General features: G+C 34.2%; 1 protein-coding gene across 2 annotated transcripts in view; it reads left to right on the top strand.

Annotated features, from left to right (window-relative positions):
- The window catches only part of FAT4 (FAT atypical cadherin 4), a 166,375-nt gene that overhangs the window by 64,096 nt on the left and 82,780 nt on the right, over positions 1-19,499 (top strand). For both annotated transcript variants that reach the window (XM_034661646.1, XM_011226348.3), the window contains one exon: positions 11,196-11,327. In XM_034661646.1, coding sequence (XP_034517537.1) covers positions 11,196-11,327 — 132 coding nt within the window. The remainder of the gene's footprint in view (positions 1-11,195; positions 11,328-19,499) is intronic.

Here is a 19,499-nt window from a genome sequence, read left to right as displayed (position 1 = left end):
ATTCTCTTATTGTAGTTCTGCCATTATTCTCTTATAAGGTTCCCATTTTTTCATAATTTCCTACTCTTAAGAAAGGCACTCTGATTGACTCAACCCAGTCATAATTTGCTCCTCTTGGATCAAGTAGTCCTGCTTTCCTCCCCCAGTCTTTGGTTTGGGTGGGGGGAGACTTGAGGGTCACATCTTGTTTTGAGTTGTCCTTTTAAAAGATAGGGGTATAGCTTGTGAAGTGAGAATGAGAAGTTATACAGGTTAAGAAATTTTATTAATACATTCATAGCAATAAAACTTATCACACATTATAAGGTGTATCACAGATATTGGTATATATAATCTTTTATCTTTTTTTGCCTTTTAAATAAAATAGTAATCAGTTACTTACAAATGAAGATTGAGTAAAATATTCAATTGATGAATCCATTATTTTGACTTGTGTATTTTTTAACTGTTGACACAATAATGTTGCATAATAACGAGCCACAAAATCTCGAAGGCCTACAGGAATACACACCTTTCTTGTGCACCTGCGGGTAGGCTACAGTTGAGCTGATCTAGGCTGGGCTCAACTGGAAGGCTCTGCTTCAGACTCTACAAGTCTCTCAGCTAAGATTTGTCAACTCAATGCCTGTTGTTTTCCTTCTGATACTAGTGGACTAGCAGGGACATATTGTTCTAGAGACCATGACAGGAACAAGAGAGCAAGAGAGTTGGTCATTGTGGATGAGGCCAAAGTCAAGAGGTAGAGAGAGGAAGCCCACCTTTAGTGGGAGGAACTGTGAAGTTGCTTATAGATAGGGGTGAAGAATCAGAGTCAATGAGTCAGTCTGCCACAACTTGTAACTTTAATATAAATCAAACTTCTTCTCTATTTTTCAGCAGTCTGAATAGAAGTCTTATGTATTTAATAAAATCACATATCTATTGGGCAAAAACAAAAGTGAAAAGTGAAGAAATAAAAGGGTGGAATACTTTTATTTGTCTTATACTACACTTTCCTTTTGATATGTGTCTACCACATTCGGATTAACATCTATTGAAAAGTGTACTACAGGATGTTTTTGCAGGGTGTTTGTTTTGAAGAATAGTATAAAAATTTCCACAAGTTTCGTCTCCAACCACACATATTTTAACTTGATCTTTTATTCTGCATTTACTTTTGGGCGTCCTTAAGAATCTGTTAAAATTCCGAAATTATGCAGTATTGATTTCAGGAAAAGTTGAAGTGGTTACACATGATTGCCTCTGCCTTAAAAGAAATCCTTATTTGGTTCTAATTTGAACAATATTGAAAGCACAACAAAACTAGCTTTCTATTATGTCACCACACATTTAGCGAGTTATGGAAAGCATTTTGTTTCAAGAATGGAGTTAACTATGTCTTGTCCGCACTTCTAGCCATTCTTGTCATTTCTGGCTACTCTCCAAGCCTGCCTGTTACTCATACAGATTTCTTTCCTAGTTAGAAATGCATTGAAATTCCGGGAACATATGCTGCTGACTGCTAGACGAGTTTTAGTGATGAGAGATTAATGTAATTGCTTTTGTTTGAGAAATATAATTGGTCACAGTTACATATATGTAGGTTATATGAGAAATATGTTTTGTTTTAAAACTCATTATGTTTATTTTTACTTTGCTTTTAAAATTAAACTAAAAAGAATCTGAAATTGCATACTTCTTTCTTTCCTCATATTCCAGAACATTTGGAATAGAAACAGTACAAATTTGTGTGAAATAAATGCACAGGTATCTAAATATACACGCAATTTAAAGTTAAGGTATAAAGTTTAAAATGACAAAATATTTGCTAGCCTAAAATTCCAAAAAAAGGAGTAGCATAATTCCCAAATTAAGTGTCATTTCCTCAAATATTATCATTATATCATGTTTGTTTTATTAAATTGTTTTCTGTAAACAATTAGTAAACTAGTATTTAGTATATATTAGCAAGTTAGTTCTCATCTTCTAGTAAAATGCAATAATTTTCCAGTTCTTTTGTTATTCTAAAAAAAAAAAAACCACTATACCTAAATACATAGATTTACTTTCTGATCATCCCTGAAACTTCAGTAGAGTTTGAGCCTGCAACAGACCTGTGTCCTCTAGAGTTTCTGGTTCACTTACATGTACGGTGGTGGTGGCTTTGTCGGTTTTCCTTAATAGGTCCCACCTAGCCCCTGCCCGTCTTTCATAGCATGGGATCATAGGTCTTTTCTCCAAAGTCTGATTTCTCCCTTTTCTTTGAAGAGTTCAGTTTCAAAAGTTCAGAAGTACCATCAGGATGAGAGAGTATACTATTTATACAGCTACCACATACTCTTTTGAATTAGGTCCGTTATACATTATAAATAAGTAACTACCTAAAAACATTGTTCACAGAATATGATTAGACCTTGCATACCTACATAGCCCAAACATTACATTCCTGACATTTAGGACTTTTAAATGTAAACTGTTCTGTGCTAGGGCCTTCTCATAACTAAAATATGAGTCAGTTGCAAACCATAATAGAGCTTGGCTCTGCAACATGATGAAGTGTTCTGGATGTAGTGAAACGCTTCGCCCAGACTCATGGCAGCAGAATTCCCAGCGGTCACCCCAAATAGGGAAAGAAATGAAGAACAAAATTAAAGGAACTATGCAAACCCTGGCACCAACCTTTCATGGCAATACAGCTTTTTATTGTTGTTAAGAAATGAAAGTACTTAAGAGTTTAAACCCATAAATGATAGTACAAGTGCATGTTGAATTTTCTCTTTCCTAATGACTGAATTTAGCTCTCAACTTGAAATTTTAAAAACGAGTATACGTATGTCCTATCAAATGAAATTATGTGGTTAGTTCGATAAGAAAACGAACATAGAATGTCAAACTTCCTGCTGAAATTTAATTAGAACTTCTGCTATGTAATCTTAGTATATATAGGCTTTGACATAAATTTACTAAATAAAACCTTGTTATTGGAAGCCTGTATAGCATGCAAAATGTGTCAATCTCATTGAATTAAACGGATCCTGTAGTAGTTGGCTTCAATTGGAGAGTGAACATGTGAAACTATTGCCAAACATTTAAAATATAAATTTGATTATTTACTTGAGCCAAGGTTTTGATGTTTTATCCTGATGTTTTTCTTTAAAGAATATTGTGTTTGAGTCTCAAATTTCATATCAAGTCCCAGAATGTTCCTTTTTACACACCACCCTGATGCGGTGATAGCAAGCTGTCCCCCAGCACCGAGCCTCTGACTGCAATGAGGGCAGACTGCTACTCTGCACACAGTCTCCTCTCAGGCAGGAAAGGTGGAGTTTTCCTTTTCAGGGTCAAAGGAAGTGACAGGCCAGGGGGGTTGGTTGTACTGATCATAGTGGGGATTTCAGCTTGGTTAATTTGCTTTCAACTTCAAGTCCTCACTTGAGCCTGCATACAGAAAATTAAGTGGTAGGTCTCAGCATCTTGTTTCACTATGATGAATAAAAGTTGTTTTCAGTACGAGATTAGACTTTCTCCCCCGGTGAATTTCAGTAGCACCTACACAGTATAAACCAGGGCATCATTTAGTAGAGTGATATTTGAGTGACATCATAACGCCCTATTAAGGATAATGCACATTTGAATGAGCTTAGTTATTCCTTCAGGTTGACTCACGATTTGTGTGGTGTTTAGTGTAGCTGATTCTGAAGTAGCGATGGGCGTTGATTAGATCTTACATTCCAGTCTCCCAAGTGGGAGATTTTCTGAACAAAACATACATGTTTGTCTGAAGCTCTTTTAAGTTATCATTCTGAGTATGAAGTTCCTGAATTATCATCCAATAAGATTTCATATCATAAAATTTACACATGGTGTCATGAGAGGCAAACAAGAGCTAGGAAATCAATAGGATTTGGATTGGTTCTAAATATCATTGTGATATAAGGCAACTTTGATCAATGCACTCTTATATACTAGTAACATGCTTACTGTATTAAATTTGCTGAACTTACGATTCTAATTAAAAAATGTAAAAATAACCTGGGTTTGCTTTTTATTTTTATTTATTCATTTTTTTTAAAGATTTTATTCATTTATTCGACAGAGATAGAGACAGCCTGCGAGAGAGGGAACACAAGCAGGGGGAGTGGGAGAGGAAGAAGCAGGCTCATAGCGGAGGAGCCTGATGTGGGGCTTGATCCCATAACGTTGGGATCGCGCCCTGAGCTGAAGGCAGACGCTTAACTGCTGTGCCACCCAGGTGCCCCTGGGTTTGCTTTTTAAAACAGAAATATCTCTAGGGTAAAGGTTATATGCTAGGCATGGATAAGTTGTAAGAATGGAAAAATGAGCAAGACAATTCTTGCTCTCAAAATCTCAGCGTTTATAAGGCACTAATCTGAGCAATATAATGATCTTTGGTAACATGAAGAGATTCTCAAAGACCAATTTCTGTAACAGACACATTTATTAAAGAAATCAGAGTAACACAGTACTGTTATTGAAATAAATATTTTTTTGGCATAACTGTTAGTTAAAAGGTGTACTGAAATGCAATCTTTATGGCAGTATCTTTGGAAGCCATATGTGTGAACTCTAGGCATGATTTTTGGGGTAATACTCTGTCATAGTTTATGTAGTCTGGGTAATAATTATACTTGAGTAGTTAATTTTGGGATGTCAGTTCCACAAAAATAAAAAGACAATAATATAAGTATTTTTGCCACTAAAATACAACTAATCAAGTACTATGGGCCTTGATGCATCTTTTACTGTTTTAGAGTTTTGTGTACTTTGTGTCTATTTCATCAACCATTTAGATTTTAGTCATTTCTGAAAATGAATATTTATGATTGCATCTTTTAAGAAAAGGACTCAAATTCTTTGTAGCATTTTAAAAACAGTAACCTTTATTGATATTTACAGAGAATTTATCTAGTTTCCTTACTTGTAATATATACCCACCACCTTCCTGCTCAATGATTAATAGTTTTCAGTTGGCATTGATAAAACAAAGCTTCCCTTATTGTAGATTATTTTTCCCTTATTGTAAATATGAAGAAACCTAAAAATGAAGAAAATGTAGATAAACAGTATTTGTAGACAATGAAGTCTTAATTTCTTCAAAGTAATTTTCTTATTGATATCAAATGCATATTTTGTTTGAAGGCTCATTGTCTTCATGCATAGGTTAGAGGCTTTGGTCTAAGATCTTCAGCTTGCACTCTGGCTCTGGCTCTTTCTACACACAGGTCTCTGAAAAAATTACTATGTTCAATGCCTTAATTTTGATTCTCTGCAAAATAAAGGAGATGGATTTGATGATATTTAATACTCCTCCTAAAATTTTAATACATCTACTTGCAATTAAATGAATGGATTTCTGGACTGTTAGTGTACTATAAACTCTACAGTTTTCCAAAAGGAAAAAAAAATAGATTTTTTTCATTCTTATTTATTAAGAACCATTTTATGTAGTTCGTAGAAAGTTTTTGAATTAACAAATATGTTTTAGATATGTGTTCATCCTTATTCACTAAGAACCACTTTATTTAGCTTGCAGAGAGGTTATGAATTTAAGAATATGTTTTTAAGTGTGGTTGATCTACTGACCACAATGAAATTACTGATTTATTAATTGGGGAATCAGTTCATAATGGACCTTGATATTTTAGTCAATTCCTTAACCTTGACTGTAACATATTATCTTTGTAATATCAATTTAAATCAGTGAGATGCCATGTTTTATAGATATAGCTATGTGTATGTAATGATTTGATAATTGATATTGCTAATTAATGATTACTTATTGATTATGCAGTTGTATGCTGATTTATTCACTTAAAAATTAAAAATAAAGCCCCAAGATATAATATTATTCTTGATTCACTGCAGAATAAAATGATAGACTGCATATTACAGGAAAAAAATGAACAGGAAAGCTTTGTACTCATTTCATATCAACTATTTACACAGTTTGTTAATATTTAATTTTTTTTGTTTTTAAATATCTATTTAAATGTTCAGCAGGCTGAATATCAAGGACTCTTCCTTCACCAAAAAAAAGTTTGGTGACAATACTTAAAGCCATATTTTATTTAATTCTTACCTTTATCAAACTACCAAAAGACAGCCTGTCTTTAAATTCATTGGTCATTAACCCCCTTAATCTCAGTCATGTTTTTGTTTCTAAATATAATCATTCATTTACCAGGGTTTCACTGTCTAGGGATCAGGTGTCTCAGCCAAGAAAGTCATTATTCTGAAGGTCTTTAAATGGTGACAGAGGTGGTGGCAGTGGACAATACCTATAGCTCAACCATTAGCTGCAGCTGATGTTTTGTTATGAATAAGTCAACCACGAAGTTACCACCTGCCCTTGTAATTGTAGCAGGTGAAACCACATATGTTTCTGAAGCCCCAACTATCTTAGCACAAAGGTCAACATTTGTTAGGCAGGCATAAAATATGCAAGTGCCTTATCTTCATGGTGTAATGTTTCTTTAGTCTTTAAGGGTAAATTTTCAAACTTTCAGAATAGATACCTTGAAAATGCCCCCTGGACTTAAATTATGGAATTCTGTTTTGTTTTTATTTTAAATATAGTCACTTGTAAAGGAAGTTCAAAATGTGATTTTATTTATTTTATTTTAATTTTGCAAAATGATTATTTTATTTTTGCAAAATGAATATTTAAATGCAATTATTTTATTTCAGGTCTAAATAACTGTAAAGATAAACATACGACACCAAAGTAGCAATGCTAGCACTGAAAGTTTAGCTGTGCAATAGCTTTCGGTTTGTCTTTTTAGAGAATGGAATGTATTTTCAACATAAACTTTTTTTAACTTAGGAACACTATTGTAGACTCTTTTAAAATCTTGGAATTTTGAAATAAACTGCTAATAGCCATTGTCTGTATTATGAAAGTGGTCTTGTTTGTACGGAAAGAAGTCTTTAAAAATTATAAAGTCTTAATTCTTGTTTCCAGATATCTTTTCTAAACTTTTAATGTTTGATTCCTGTGTTTTATATGATAACATTTCAAAACAATTTTTATCAAATCTTAGTCCAAAAAAGGAGTTGTAATGGAATAAGACTTTTAGGTTAGTGGCAGATCCAAGAATGAGCCACACATGTTAGGGTCTGGAGTCATCAGGAGGGTGGTAATTGGCAAGGGCAAGATGTAAGGCAGTCCAAAGAATTATCCATAGTGTGGAAGATAAACTTTTTGGGAACAAGATGTCAACAATATTTCTATTATCAAACTCCTCTCTTTCCTGTAAGGGATGTGATCTGTCTTATTTTCCTCTATATTTTTAGTGACTAACATATGCCTGTTGTTTGATAGATTCTAAAATATTGAATGAATAAATACTGGAATTAGTGACAACCTCATCACAAACAGGGTCCATAGTTCTGAAATTCTTGGTAGGTAGAAACATGGCACAGGGGATCAGGAGAAGTGAAGGGATTGCAGGACGACACCTACCTGTGCTAAGGAGTTCATATCTCCTTTTCTACATAATTCATTACCCCAGGCTTTTGGGAGAACTGAGAAAAGCTATGCTAAAAACGTTTTAGGGATATCGGAGGAACCATGGAATAGAAAAGAGATACTGGACAATTAAGAGAAATATCCAGATTTCTGCCCCCTAGGAAAGGAATAGGAAGTTCTTAACTTTTTAATTGGTAAGCCGACACTGATTTTAGGAAAAAGGATAGCTGACTTATTGAATGAATGACATGGGGTATCCAAAAAAATAACCTTTGCTGATATCAGATGCAATGATGAAATGTTCTAAATCTGCTTTTATAATTGGTTGACTATAGATACATTCAGAAATGTTTAGTTTTGAACTCATTAATATTAAACTAAATTTATTCCTTCTAATAAAATAGGAAAGCTCAGGGGCACCTGGGTGGCTCAGTTGGTTAAGCGTCTGCCTTCAGCTCAGGTCATGATCCCACGTCTTGGGATGGGGGGGCCCTGAACTGGGCTTCTTGCTCAGTGGGGAGTCAGTTCCTCCTCTCCTTCTGCCTCTCCCCTAGCTCATGATCTCTTTCGGCCTCTCTCTCAAATAAATAAATAACATCTTTAAATAAAATAAAATAAAATAAAATAAAATAAAATAAAATAAAATAAAATAGGAAAACTCTTTCTCTTTCTAAAATGATGGAGTTGGCCAAGATCTCATAGAGCATACATGATCAAAGACTTCTAGAGCTGTATCTAGGGATCAATAGAACAGTCTTTATTTTTCCTTAAATTCTGACAGAGAGAGATTTATTGGCTGACCCAAGATTATATGGCTAGTTAGTTAATATGTAAGTGATTCAGATTCCAGATAGAAATAATATGCACATTTGGTTGTGACATATTTTTCAAATATGATTCATTGTGTTTATTGAGCATACGTACTTACACATGAGAGAGACAGGTTTGCATGGCAGTAGAGAAAACTGACTTTCTAGCTCTGTGTTATTGGCAAATTACCTAACCTCTTTTTTTATAATAATTTTTTATTATATTATGTTAGTCACCATACAGTACATCCCTAGTTTTTGATGTAAAGTTCCATGATTCATTATTTGAGTATAACACCCACTGCACCATGCAATATGTGCCCTCCGTAATTACCTAGCCTCTTTACCTTTGTTAACTAGTTCTCTAATGGGAACATAGTAGTATTTTCCTCTTAGGGCTCTTTTGAGGACTTTTTAAAGTGTGTGTGTGTATGCATGTGTATGTATGTACACACACACATATAACCTAAAACTATGTCTAGCACATATATTAGCTATTTTGTTATAACTATTAAAATATAGAAGGGGCTTGTTCAATTCATGCACTCACCACTTATAATGAGGTACCTTTCTGGAATACCCAGCATATTTCTAGTGCATGGTACTGTTTCCTGATGCACCTTTGATGTCATATTTAATTGGTGCCAATATGGATTACCCTTATTCTCAGTGCTCTTTCTTAAACACACACACATGCACACACACTCATATACACTTTGACAAACACACACACTCATATATGCACATTCTCTCACAAATACACTTATAAGATATCTTTCTCTCTCTCTCTCACACACACAGACATGCATACACAAGGTTGGCATATTGGTTTCTAATTAGACCAAATCATAAAATTACAGATGAAAGACAATTTAGAATTGAAAAAAGAATCTATTAAGCTAAAATGTCAAAGTTGAGTTATGAGGTATTTCCATCAGTTATCTTTTATTCTTCATTTATTTTTTTACTGCATTTTAAAGACTGTGAATGCCTATATGAAAATTCAGACATATACAATATGAAGATAATTATTAATTTCTAAAGAACATTAGTGATTATATTTTTAAATGACCATTGGGTCATTGATTCTTAAATCCATATTTTTCAGGCTTTTGAAATACATATATGTACATGTATGTCAAAGGTCTTCCTGCATGAAAACTTCGTATATATTCAATATGTTTCAGAGATGAACAGTAAATTATAATTTTGACTTTCGGTTGTAGGACCTGGAATTCTGATTTATTAAATCATTTTCTCAAAGTCTCTCCCTAGCTCTAAGGAACTCCTAGGTCTGTGCTCACAATTTAAAAACCAAGATTAACCTTTTATCAAACACTTCCCCCTGGGCTAATCATTTTGATGGCATCATCGAAGTCCAGTCTTCATAAAATGCTCTAAGACACATAGTATTATCTCAATTTTAAGATGAGGAGACTAAGGCCAAGATAAATGAAATGCTCAAGTTTACCCAGCTAATAAGTCGGGGAGCCAGAACCTGAATTTCAGTTTTTCTACTTTGAAATAACCCACGTTATTTGCAACCATATAAGGAGGCAGTTGGACATTGGCTGCAGTCGTAGATACTGTGGACCTTTCCTTAAGACAAGTGGCATAGAGAATGATGTGAGCCCAAACTAGAGCTGGCACATTACCAACTGTTTGAAACTACCTGTATAGACTAAGTTGAGCCATTTGCTGTGATCAAACCTCTCCTAATAAAAGATGGCATTAGAGGTATCATAATTCTTTAGTACTTAAGTTTATATATTGTTTTCTGGGCTTTTCTTTCTATCATTTCCTCGTCCATTTATTAGTCTAGCTCTGCTATCTTTCCCACTCATTCCCTGTCAGAGAACAAGGACAGTCCTACCTCTTGCTTCCCCCTCTCCCCCATCTCCTCCTTCTCTTGGAAAAGAAGAAATCAGAATCCTTTTGCTCTCTTCTCCTCTCTTTCCTCATATTCGTTTGCATTGCTCTTAGATCTGATGGAGTTTTTTATAGTTTAACTATAAAATATGACATTTCATCCCATGAGAAAAATGTCTTGGTTATATCCTAGCTAAATGGCTGGATGGATTTTTCTCCATGACTTAATTTTGTGACCCAACTGGGGAAACTTGCAGTTTTATTAGCAGCTGTCTTCCCTTTTCTTATCAGATATACAGCTTTTAGCACCTAGCTCAAAAGAGAAAACACATGGTTTAAAGTTCTTATTTAGACTTCACAAACCCTTCCTTCTAAACAATTTTTCTTAGGCAGGGAAACAAACAAATAACTCTGACTAGGATCTTTCAAACAAAGCTGTTAATATTTGCAATCTATATAAACAGTACATTTGAAAAGAAGGATTGTTTAGCTTTAGTCACATTAAGAAGTGCTGATAGGAAGGGAAATAGAAAGAAAAGAAGATGCATGTATTTTCCCCCAAGGGTTGGAGTTGATTTTAAAGGGGAAAATGCTGAGAGTTTCTTAAAATGAAATGTGAACTTCTTTATTTCTCCCAGACATTGCTAATATGTAAACATTTCAGGAAGAAATTCTACACCAACTCATTTGTGTATTGGGTGACATTTAATGGTTGAATGGTAGACAGTCCTAAGTCTGGGCAGTTCTTCAGTGGTGCACAAATCTGAGGATTAAATCAACAGTTGATCAGTGGGCCTTTTCTTGTATAAACTCTAAGCTGACACTTTAAAATCTGTTACTATCAACAAGTCAAATGATTTTACTAGTTTTTTATTTTTTATAAAGATTTCACAGTTTTCTTTAGGATATTTTCTGTTATTTGGATGTTATATAAAGGTTCTGATTCTTTTTGGAAGGCCTAGCTAGCCCATGGGCTCCTGGTACACATTTTAACTGGTACCTTGCAGGCATGTGGGACATTCATGTGTTGTTTCTTTCTCTCCTTGTAGGTTGAAATAACACTTCAGGATATCAATGACAATCCACCAGTATTTCCAACAGACATGCTGGATCTTACTGTGGAGGAGAATATTGGAGATGGCTCTAAGATTATGCAACTGACAGCGATGGATGCTGATGAGGTAACTCAAAGCCTGAATTTGTTTTGAAACCTAATATTCCAGTGATGTATCAAATTTCTACTATAAGTTGACCACTTTTAGAATCCAATAATTAAGGTTAAGCATTGTATGCTCTTTCCCAAAGAATGCTAGTTGTTGAAATGTGGTATAGGCTAAGATAGAGACTAACAAGAGGTAGTTTTCCTTTGATCAGCAATTCACTATTCTAGTCAATTTGACTTGGAGGTTTCCAGCGTTTGTACAAGAATGTATGTCAAGTGGAGTTTTCTATAACTGTGAGATGTTTATCCACAAGTACCTGGAATTTGGCTGCCTTCTGAGTAGTGAGAAGGACCTGGTACACTCCTTTCTAAGTAGATTGAAGTGAAGTCTTTATTCTTAGCAATTCCAAATCAGAAGGATGAGAGAAAATTGGAAGTGTTACTTTGGTGAGTTGTAGCCAGATATTTGAGAAAGCTAGAATTCAGGATCTAGTTCAATTTATAGTTATGTAACAAAACCTTAAGGACAATTAACAGGTTTAGAATCTAATATCTAGAAAGATGCAAACATAATTTTTCTTTCTACAAGTACTCCCATTTTAAAAAGATAATTGTAGTAAAACTAATTTGTTTGCATTATTTATAAAAGTCATTATTTATGATTATTTACATAAGTGCACAAAAATAGTGACTGAATATATAAGATTTTTAAGAACTTTGCTGAATCCTTAGAAGCAAGGTCCCAAGCCAATTTTTCTAAGGGGTTCACCCTTAGTTCCTTAAAACTGTTTGATCACATGTCAATCTACACATATCTCTCTCAAATATGACATTCCAGTCAAGCCTTGGTAATATAACCAATATTTCCAATTGTTTCCTATTAAAGGAGAATGGATTCTCATTGAATTTGTGCAAGCAAATAACTACATTGCCAGAAAAAATAATTTCTGAATTCTGGAAGGATTAGGTAGAGAGAAAAAGCAAATGCTTTATCTTTGTTTACAGAGGTATACTTTATCAATCTTCTATAGGTCATAGCAAAAAAAAAAAAAAAGAAAAGAAAAAAGTAGAAAAAAAGTTTCTTACATCTGTTAAAACAAAAAATTAAAAGCCAGCAATGTTTTAAACAAAAGTCATACAGAATTATAATCATCCTCCTTAGTTCATTTAGTCCTATATAATTAATACTTGTTCTACTTGAATCCAGTTTTTTCATTAGCTCTGGAAATTCTTACTCCATTCAGTTTCATTCTGTTTTTATTTTAAAGTTATCAGAAACCTGCATTTTGGAATACTTTCCATGAGTCTTCTTGAAGATGAAGCACTTTTGCCAAAGTATAAGAATGACACAACTGTCTGTAAATGACAAAAGACTTAAAAATATCCATTATTAAAACTCTGATGAGAGTTCACTACAATTCACAAGGAAATGTGTAAAATGTTGCATATCATTTTAAGATAATAACTGGGATTATGATTGAAATCATTGTGCCAAGACATTAGATTTCCAGGAATTTTACATTATTTCTTGGACACTTATAATATACCTATGCAACATAAAAAATGCCTTGGTATTATTTCTTATTTGACAATGTGTCCCACATAATTTAACATATCAAATAAACTTAATTACTCTTAATGACTTAATATCTTTTTATAAGGAGAGAGACAAAATCTTTTAAGATAGTTCAGGGACCCTCTCGAAAATCCCAAAGTTAATTCAAGTCAAAAAATCTTCATAGAATTTGATTTTTAGGAAGGTTGTCAGAAAATATCAAAAAGCTTTAAGATCATAGGTCACCATGGGTGTTTAAGACCATAGGTCACTATGAAACAGTTCAGTTATCTATTTAACCAAAGTGACAATTAAAGACTTCATAGGCAAATATAGAAGTCCTCATGGTTCTGAGCAAAACTTAATTCTTTTAATATTGAGAGTCCTAGGCTTCAGTAATCAAAGACTTAATAAAAACAACACAGGAAATTATTTTGATGAAACACAGAATTCTTTTTTTTTTAGGTATATTACTTTGAAAGGTAAGGAAATCCTTTTATAATTTCCAACAAGAACAGATCAATGGACCAAGAAAATTTTGTCCTTTTAACAGACAGAAAATCAAATTCTGATTTTGCACCAGGTTACTTTTGATATTAGAACTCATTTGCTTAATTAAATTCATTCCAATCTTAGCCAGGGTTGATCACACATAAAATTCCTTTCCCTCATTATTTTTAGTGGGTTTAGTTACATATATTAGAATTTTTCGCCCTTAAAAGCCTTTAATTTCTAACAAAAACTAAGAAGTAAGCAATTATGAACTGTCTTTTATGTTAGCATTCTGTGGATTGGCAGACTTATAAAAACTTTTTTATAATTTCTAGAAACATGTACTTTCCTTTAGAAAATTTCTCAACATAGCATTAAACATGTTTACTAATGGACCTATCTTTAGTTTCTCTGTAAAAGGAAGCTAAAAGTGGATAAGCTGTGTTCAATAACATGTTTCAGTATTTTATTTTATTTTGAAATGATCTCGATATTCAATAGATATAACTAGACTCATCACTTAATTTAACCTAGCAAAACTTTAAGGTTTCAGGTTACCAAAAAGATTTGGGGAAACTAAAAAGTTTACCTGAAACTTTTTATACTACTTATATCTATTTTATTTACTTATTATTAACAATTATATTTAGATTACTTATGAAAATTTCATCATGACAAGTTATTTTTATTGCTGACAAATTTTATAACAGAGATAACATAAACTTATTTGATTAATAAATCCAGGTAAAATAAAAGTTGTATGACTGCATTATATTCAATGTTGAAAACTCTAAGGACATGTGTATTTTAATTAAAGCAACAAACTTGAATTAGCTTTAATATTGAAAATTTACCCAGATTACATGAACCCAGAAAGCATTTGGGTTAGTTTGCATTATATATTTGAGAATTTTTATGAATATTAAATTTATATAAGCTCATATTTGTTTAAGCCAATTAAATATAGCTCCTTCACAGATTAATTTTAGTAATACCATCTGGAGGTAGAGGTGTAGAATTCTCTACCCACCAGATGGTATTACTAAACTTAATTTTAATATATGTTATATACTATATATATACACACACACACACATACACACACACTCACATAAACATAGAGAAAGAGAGACATTGGGACACCTGGGTGGCTCAGCCGGTTTAGCGACTGACTCTTGGTTTTGGCTCAGGTCATGATCAGGGTTGTGAGATCAAGCCCTGTGTCAGGCTCCATGCTCAGTGTGGAGTCTGCTTGAGATTCTTTCCCCCTTGCTCTCCCCTGTACCCCCTGTCTCCCCTGCCTCGCTCTCTCTCTAAAATACATACATACATAAAAATCTTAAGAAGAAGAGAGACATTATAGCTTCTATATACTTAAGATTTCCCATTAGCTCAAATTCTAAATCACCTTCTTCCCCTGCCTTTTTTTTTTTTTTCTGATAAGGATTACCTCCCCAAAGTTCATACATTAACACATACATCTCAAAAGCACAGTGAAGAATGCAAATTATAAGCTTTTTAAGATAAATAGATTTATCAATCTTTGGGGTTGCTAAAAAAGAGTAAGTGAATTTTCAACTGCCTCTAGAGCTGGATTTTTAGTTTTGCAAAGATTTGTAAGATAAGGACAGTTGCTCTCAATTCCTCAAAGAATTGGGTTGCAACTTAAATGACATCATAGGTTGATTCACCCATAAATCCTTCTACAAGGGCTTTAGAAGGTTTTTCTTTCCTTCTGGATTCATAGTTTTATTTTAGCTTAAGGGAGAAAACCTTAAAAAATTATTTTGGCTCTGCAATTTAGCCAATTTCTGACCACAGAGCTACTTTATCGTTTTAGCTGGGACAAACAGTAAATATTTCTGGCAGTATTGAATAACCCTTTGGACTGAAGAGGTGTCCCCAAAGAGGATGCATAAGATATTTTGTTTTCCTCCTTCTACTGGGCACAGCAGACAGAGATCTGGGAGAGCTGATTCTGGCAAGAATTCTCACTCTTAGTTGGCTTCCACCAGTTTTTCAGGATCTCATCTGTAGCTCTTGTATTTACCAGAATTTGGCTAGGTTTTTCATTATTTTTAACTTTAGTTTTCCCTTGGCTGTTTAAGAGAATAACAGCAGTTTACCAGAAAATCCCTCAGAGTCCCATCAACTTTGGGAGATCCCCATTAGCAATGGGCCCTCCTTCAAGAGTAGCTGTGTGGTGTCTGTAAGGTCATTAACTTGGCAGACTTTTTGCTTGGCCATATAAAGGGAATTCAGACAGAGGATTACTAGAATGAGTACTCAAATAGAGGATAGAGGGAAGCAGTAAGAATCACATCAGCCTTATGTTTTTTTGTTTGTTTGTTTTTAGATACCCTTTATACCTTGAATTTTTCATTAGCCTTTTGCAACAAATCTTTTAATGAAGCTATTTTGGAATTTTGAAGACTTTCAGAGGTTTTTGAATGCCAATTAAAATAGGTATTCCATTCTGTTTCTTTGATTTGGGAGTCCTTGCTTTTAAATGCACTTCTTAAATGATCTTACCTAATTGGAACGTTCCTCATAATGGCCACTGTAATTCTAGGTTATAATTATGTTGAGGGCTGGCAGCAGTTTGGTAGGATGCTAGCCACAAATGGGGTTTAACCCACATTTTCTGTCCAGCCATATCTAGCTGCTAATTGGGTGTGACTCACTTATCTGCCTAGTCATATTTTGGGGCTCCCAACCTGACAGATACCAAACCAAGTTCTCAGGACACAAAACAAGCTTAGAAAGATTTTACTATTTTTGTAAATATTTATTTCTTCCAGGACCATAATTCTTAGTCATAAAATAACCAGGTGTGTAGGAAGGTAGCAGAAATTCTTTAGATTTTAAACGTCCTATTTTTATTATAATTACTTTTTTCAGCTAAGCCTTTGGGTCTCTCAGAACCAAACTAATGCCTAAAAGGGATGTGCCTCTGGGTTGGTGATTGTACAGTGTTTCACAGGGTACCTCAGTCCATGGAAATTTGCTTGAGATTGGCAGGTGACCTAGTGTCAATTTCACTCATTCCATGACCAACTTATTCTATTACAAGACTCTTTGATTTAGGTGGTAAGCATCACAATAGCTTTTAAGTGCTTGACCAATGGCCATCAATTTTTGCAGCTTTTTGGCCTCTGAGATCCCTGTTAGCAATAGCCTTTATCTACATAAAACAAGACAAACATGTGCCTCTTAACATGCCAGCAGCAACCAGAAGATGTTATTGCAGACTGGCCAAGAGAAGGCTGTATGTACCACCAGCATTTCTCAGTGTAGATTTAAAGCAACAGACTCTAGCAAATGGGGACTGTGGACTGGAACTGGGGAAAGGATTAAACCAGCAAATTCCAGTAAGTGGGCACTACAGATTGTAGGTGGGGAAAGGGATTCCAGTCTACTGGGGGATTGCAGACTAAACCAAGAGCTAAGGACTGAGGCTTTGGATGGAAGCATATGCCTAGCTCAAGCTGACTCACTAAGTCTTGGAATGGAAAGCCAATTAGGTTGGCTCAAAACCAAGAGTAATTTCCCCACCATCCTCAGAAATAGCTAGAAAGACAGTGAACTCGAAGGAGTTCCCAGGGTCTTGCACCTGTATTTCTTGTCCCTGAAGCTATTTGAAGTCTTGCCACTGCCATCAAATCTGTAAACAACACAAATTCAACAGAGTAAATTTACAAATTGGCTTTATTCAACAATTAATGAATCAGGCAGCACCCCATCTAGCAATAGAAAGGAGCTCTGCCAATCTGTAGAAAAGAAAAGGTTTTTACAGGCTAAAAGGGGGCAGGAAAATGAAATTATTAGCAAAATGTATTTTTAAGGTAAGGTCACCTTCCTCAGGGGAACAGAAAGGGTCTATTGAGTGATTATCTCACTAGTACTGACCAAGTTATTCCATTATATATATAATGGAATATTACTCAGCCATAAAAAACGAAGTCTTGCCATTTGTAATGACATGGATAGAGCTAGATAGTATTATGCTAAGTGAAATAACTCAGTCAGAAAAAGACAAGTACTATATGACTTCACTCATATGTGGAATTTAAGAAGTAAAACAAATAATCATAGGGGAAAGAAAGAGAAAGGAAAACCAAGAAATAACTCTTAACTATAGAGAACAAACTGATGGTTACCAGAGGGGAGGGGGTAAATGGGATGGGTGAAATAGGTGATGGAGATTAAGGAGGGCACTTGTGATGAGCAATGAGTGTTGTATAGAACTGTTGAATCACTAAATTCATTTTTTAAATTTAAAAGCATAAGTAACCATGCAGGTGTTATCACTTAGACGTCCTAGTATAGAAAAGTACTGAAATGTAAGATCATGATATCTAGGATATGCAAGAAGTGCATTTGGGGTGAGACAAGGTGTGGAGTTAAAGGGACAGTGAAGTGTTAGGTCCTACAGAGGAAATAGACTGGGGAAATGGAGGGAGGGTTGTTTGAAATTCAGGGGGAGGTAGGGATGCTGACAATTTGTGCCAAGTGTGACTGCCTGAAGGTATAAAAAGCACCAAATACCTTGTGATCAGATCTGTTGGTGGGGGGAGGGAAAGGCAGGAGAAGATGGGAAGGAGAAAGTAGGTTTACCTACAACTTTAAAAGAAAGGAAGACATTTTTGTAAAACTGCTTTTGAACTATTATTTTTTAAAGATTAAGCCCATGAGGTTACTGTCCTTCTGACATTTTCTCTTGAAAATGAATACATTTTTTCTTAAAAATTTTAGTAGCTTTTAAATGATCACTATTTCAACTCATGACATGAAGAATCAACATTTCTTTGGGCCTATGCCCAATGGAATGGATACCTCAGCTTTCTGTGGCATTCAGAATCATTAGCTCTTTCCTTTTTTGAGTAGCTTGCAATGAATTAATCTCAATCCTTTTAGATAAATCGTCATCCTATTTACTACCCTTTCCTCAGCTTTTTACCTCTTAGTTGATTTTTTTTTTTTAAGAGAGAGAAGTGGGAGAGGGGCAGAAGGGGAGGGAGAGAATCTCAAGCAAGCTCTATGCCCAGGCCAGAACCAATGTGGGGCTTGATCTTACAACCCTGAGATCATGACCTGAGCTGAAATCAAGAGGCAAATTCTTAATGGACTGAACCACCCTGGTGTCCCTCTTATTTGAATTTGAAAAAAAATATATGCATTGGAAATGTTTTCTCTCTTACCAAGTCATGGCTCTTTTCTTTCCTCATCTAGTTTGAATAAGACTCAATATTGAATGCAAGGGTTTTCTTTTACTTTGTAGTCAGCATTATATTTTTCCACAACTATCCAGTGGACTGGTTTTAAAAGACTAATATAATTATTTAAAACACTAATAAATATGTAGGTCATTAGCAAATTATTCATCAATACATTCTTTAGTATTTATACATTTCTCCTTAATTACTAAATCAACATAAAAATATTAGTATGTTAGAGAAATTCTAGTAAGGCACTGGAGAATAATGCCTGGGCAAAGGAATCAGTTTTAGGAAGCAACATGTACATGTTGAACTTAATTTAAATATCATTTGAAACATATGTTGGATCAAGATATGCAACTTTCAGAAGCACATGACTTTGTCAGTCTCTTGTTTCCTTTTATAAACAGAATTATTATGCTTGTAATGGGCCAGGATACTCAAGCTTTGTTTCATGGTACCATACTTGTTTTTGAAAATACTACTTAAGGTTATAAAATGCATTTGCAATTTATAGTTATTTACTTTTAGAATTCCTTCCACGTGCTTTTGTCTCTGTGGTTCCTCAGGAGAGTAGAATATTTTTAACCAGCATTATTTCCACTGCAGCTGAAATACGATATTTGTTTCTCCTGGAATTGCTGATACTGCATATTTTGGATATTAAATAAATAGACTTTTCAAAAGACCTAATTAAATCATTACTCTTGGCCAGACATTTTCAGACATTCACTAGAACTATTAATTCACTGCATCAGCTGATTTTAAATATGAAAAGATTGTTTTATCAGCATAATTTGATGCCTTTGCTTCTGTTCAGAAGAATTATCATAACTTTAGGAGAATTAATCATGACAGTTATTTTGTAGACAGGACACCTCTAAATTTCAAACCATTTGTGTAATAGCTTTAAATATGTTTTTGT

This window comes from Ailuropoda melanoleuca, chromosome 5 (genome assembly GCF_002007445.2).
Source record: "Ailuropoda melanoleuca isolate Jingjing chromosome 5, ASM200744v2, whole genome shotgun sequence".
In the NCBI taxonomy this organism is placed as follows: Eukaryota; Metazoa; Chordata; class Mammalia; order Carnivora; family Ursidae; genus Ailuropoda; species Ailuropoda melanoleuca.
Note: the sequence above shows the minus strand (reverse complement) of the source record. Positions and strands in the feature narration are given on the sequence as shown.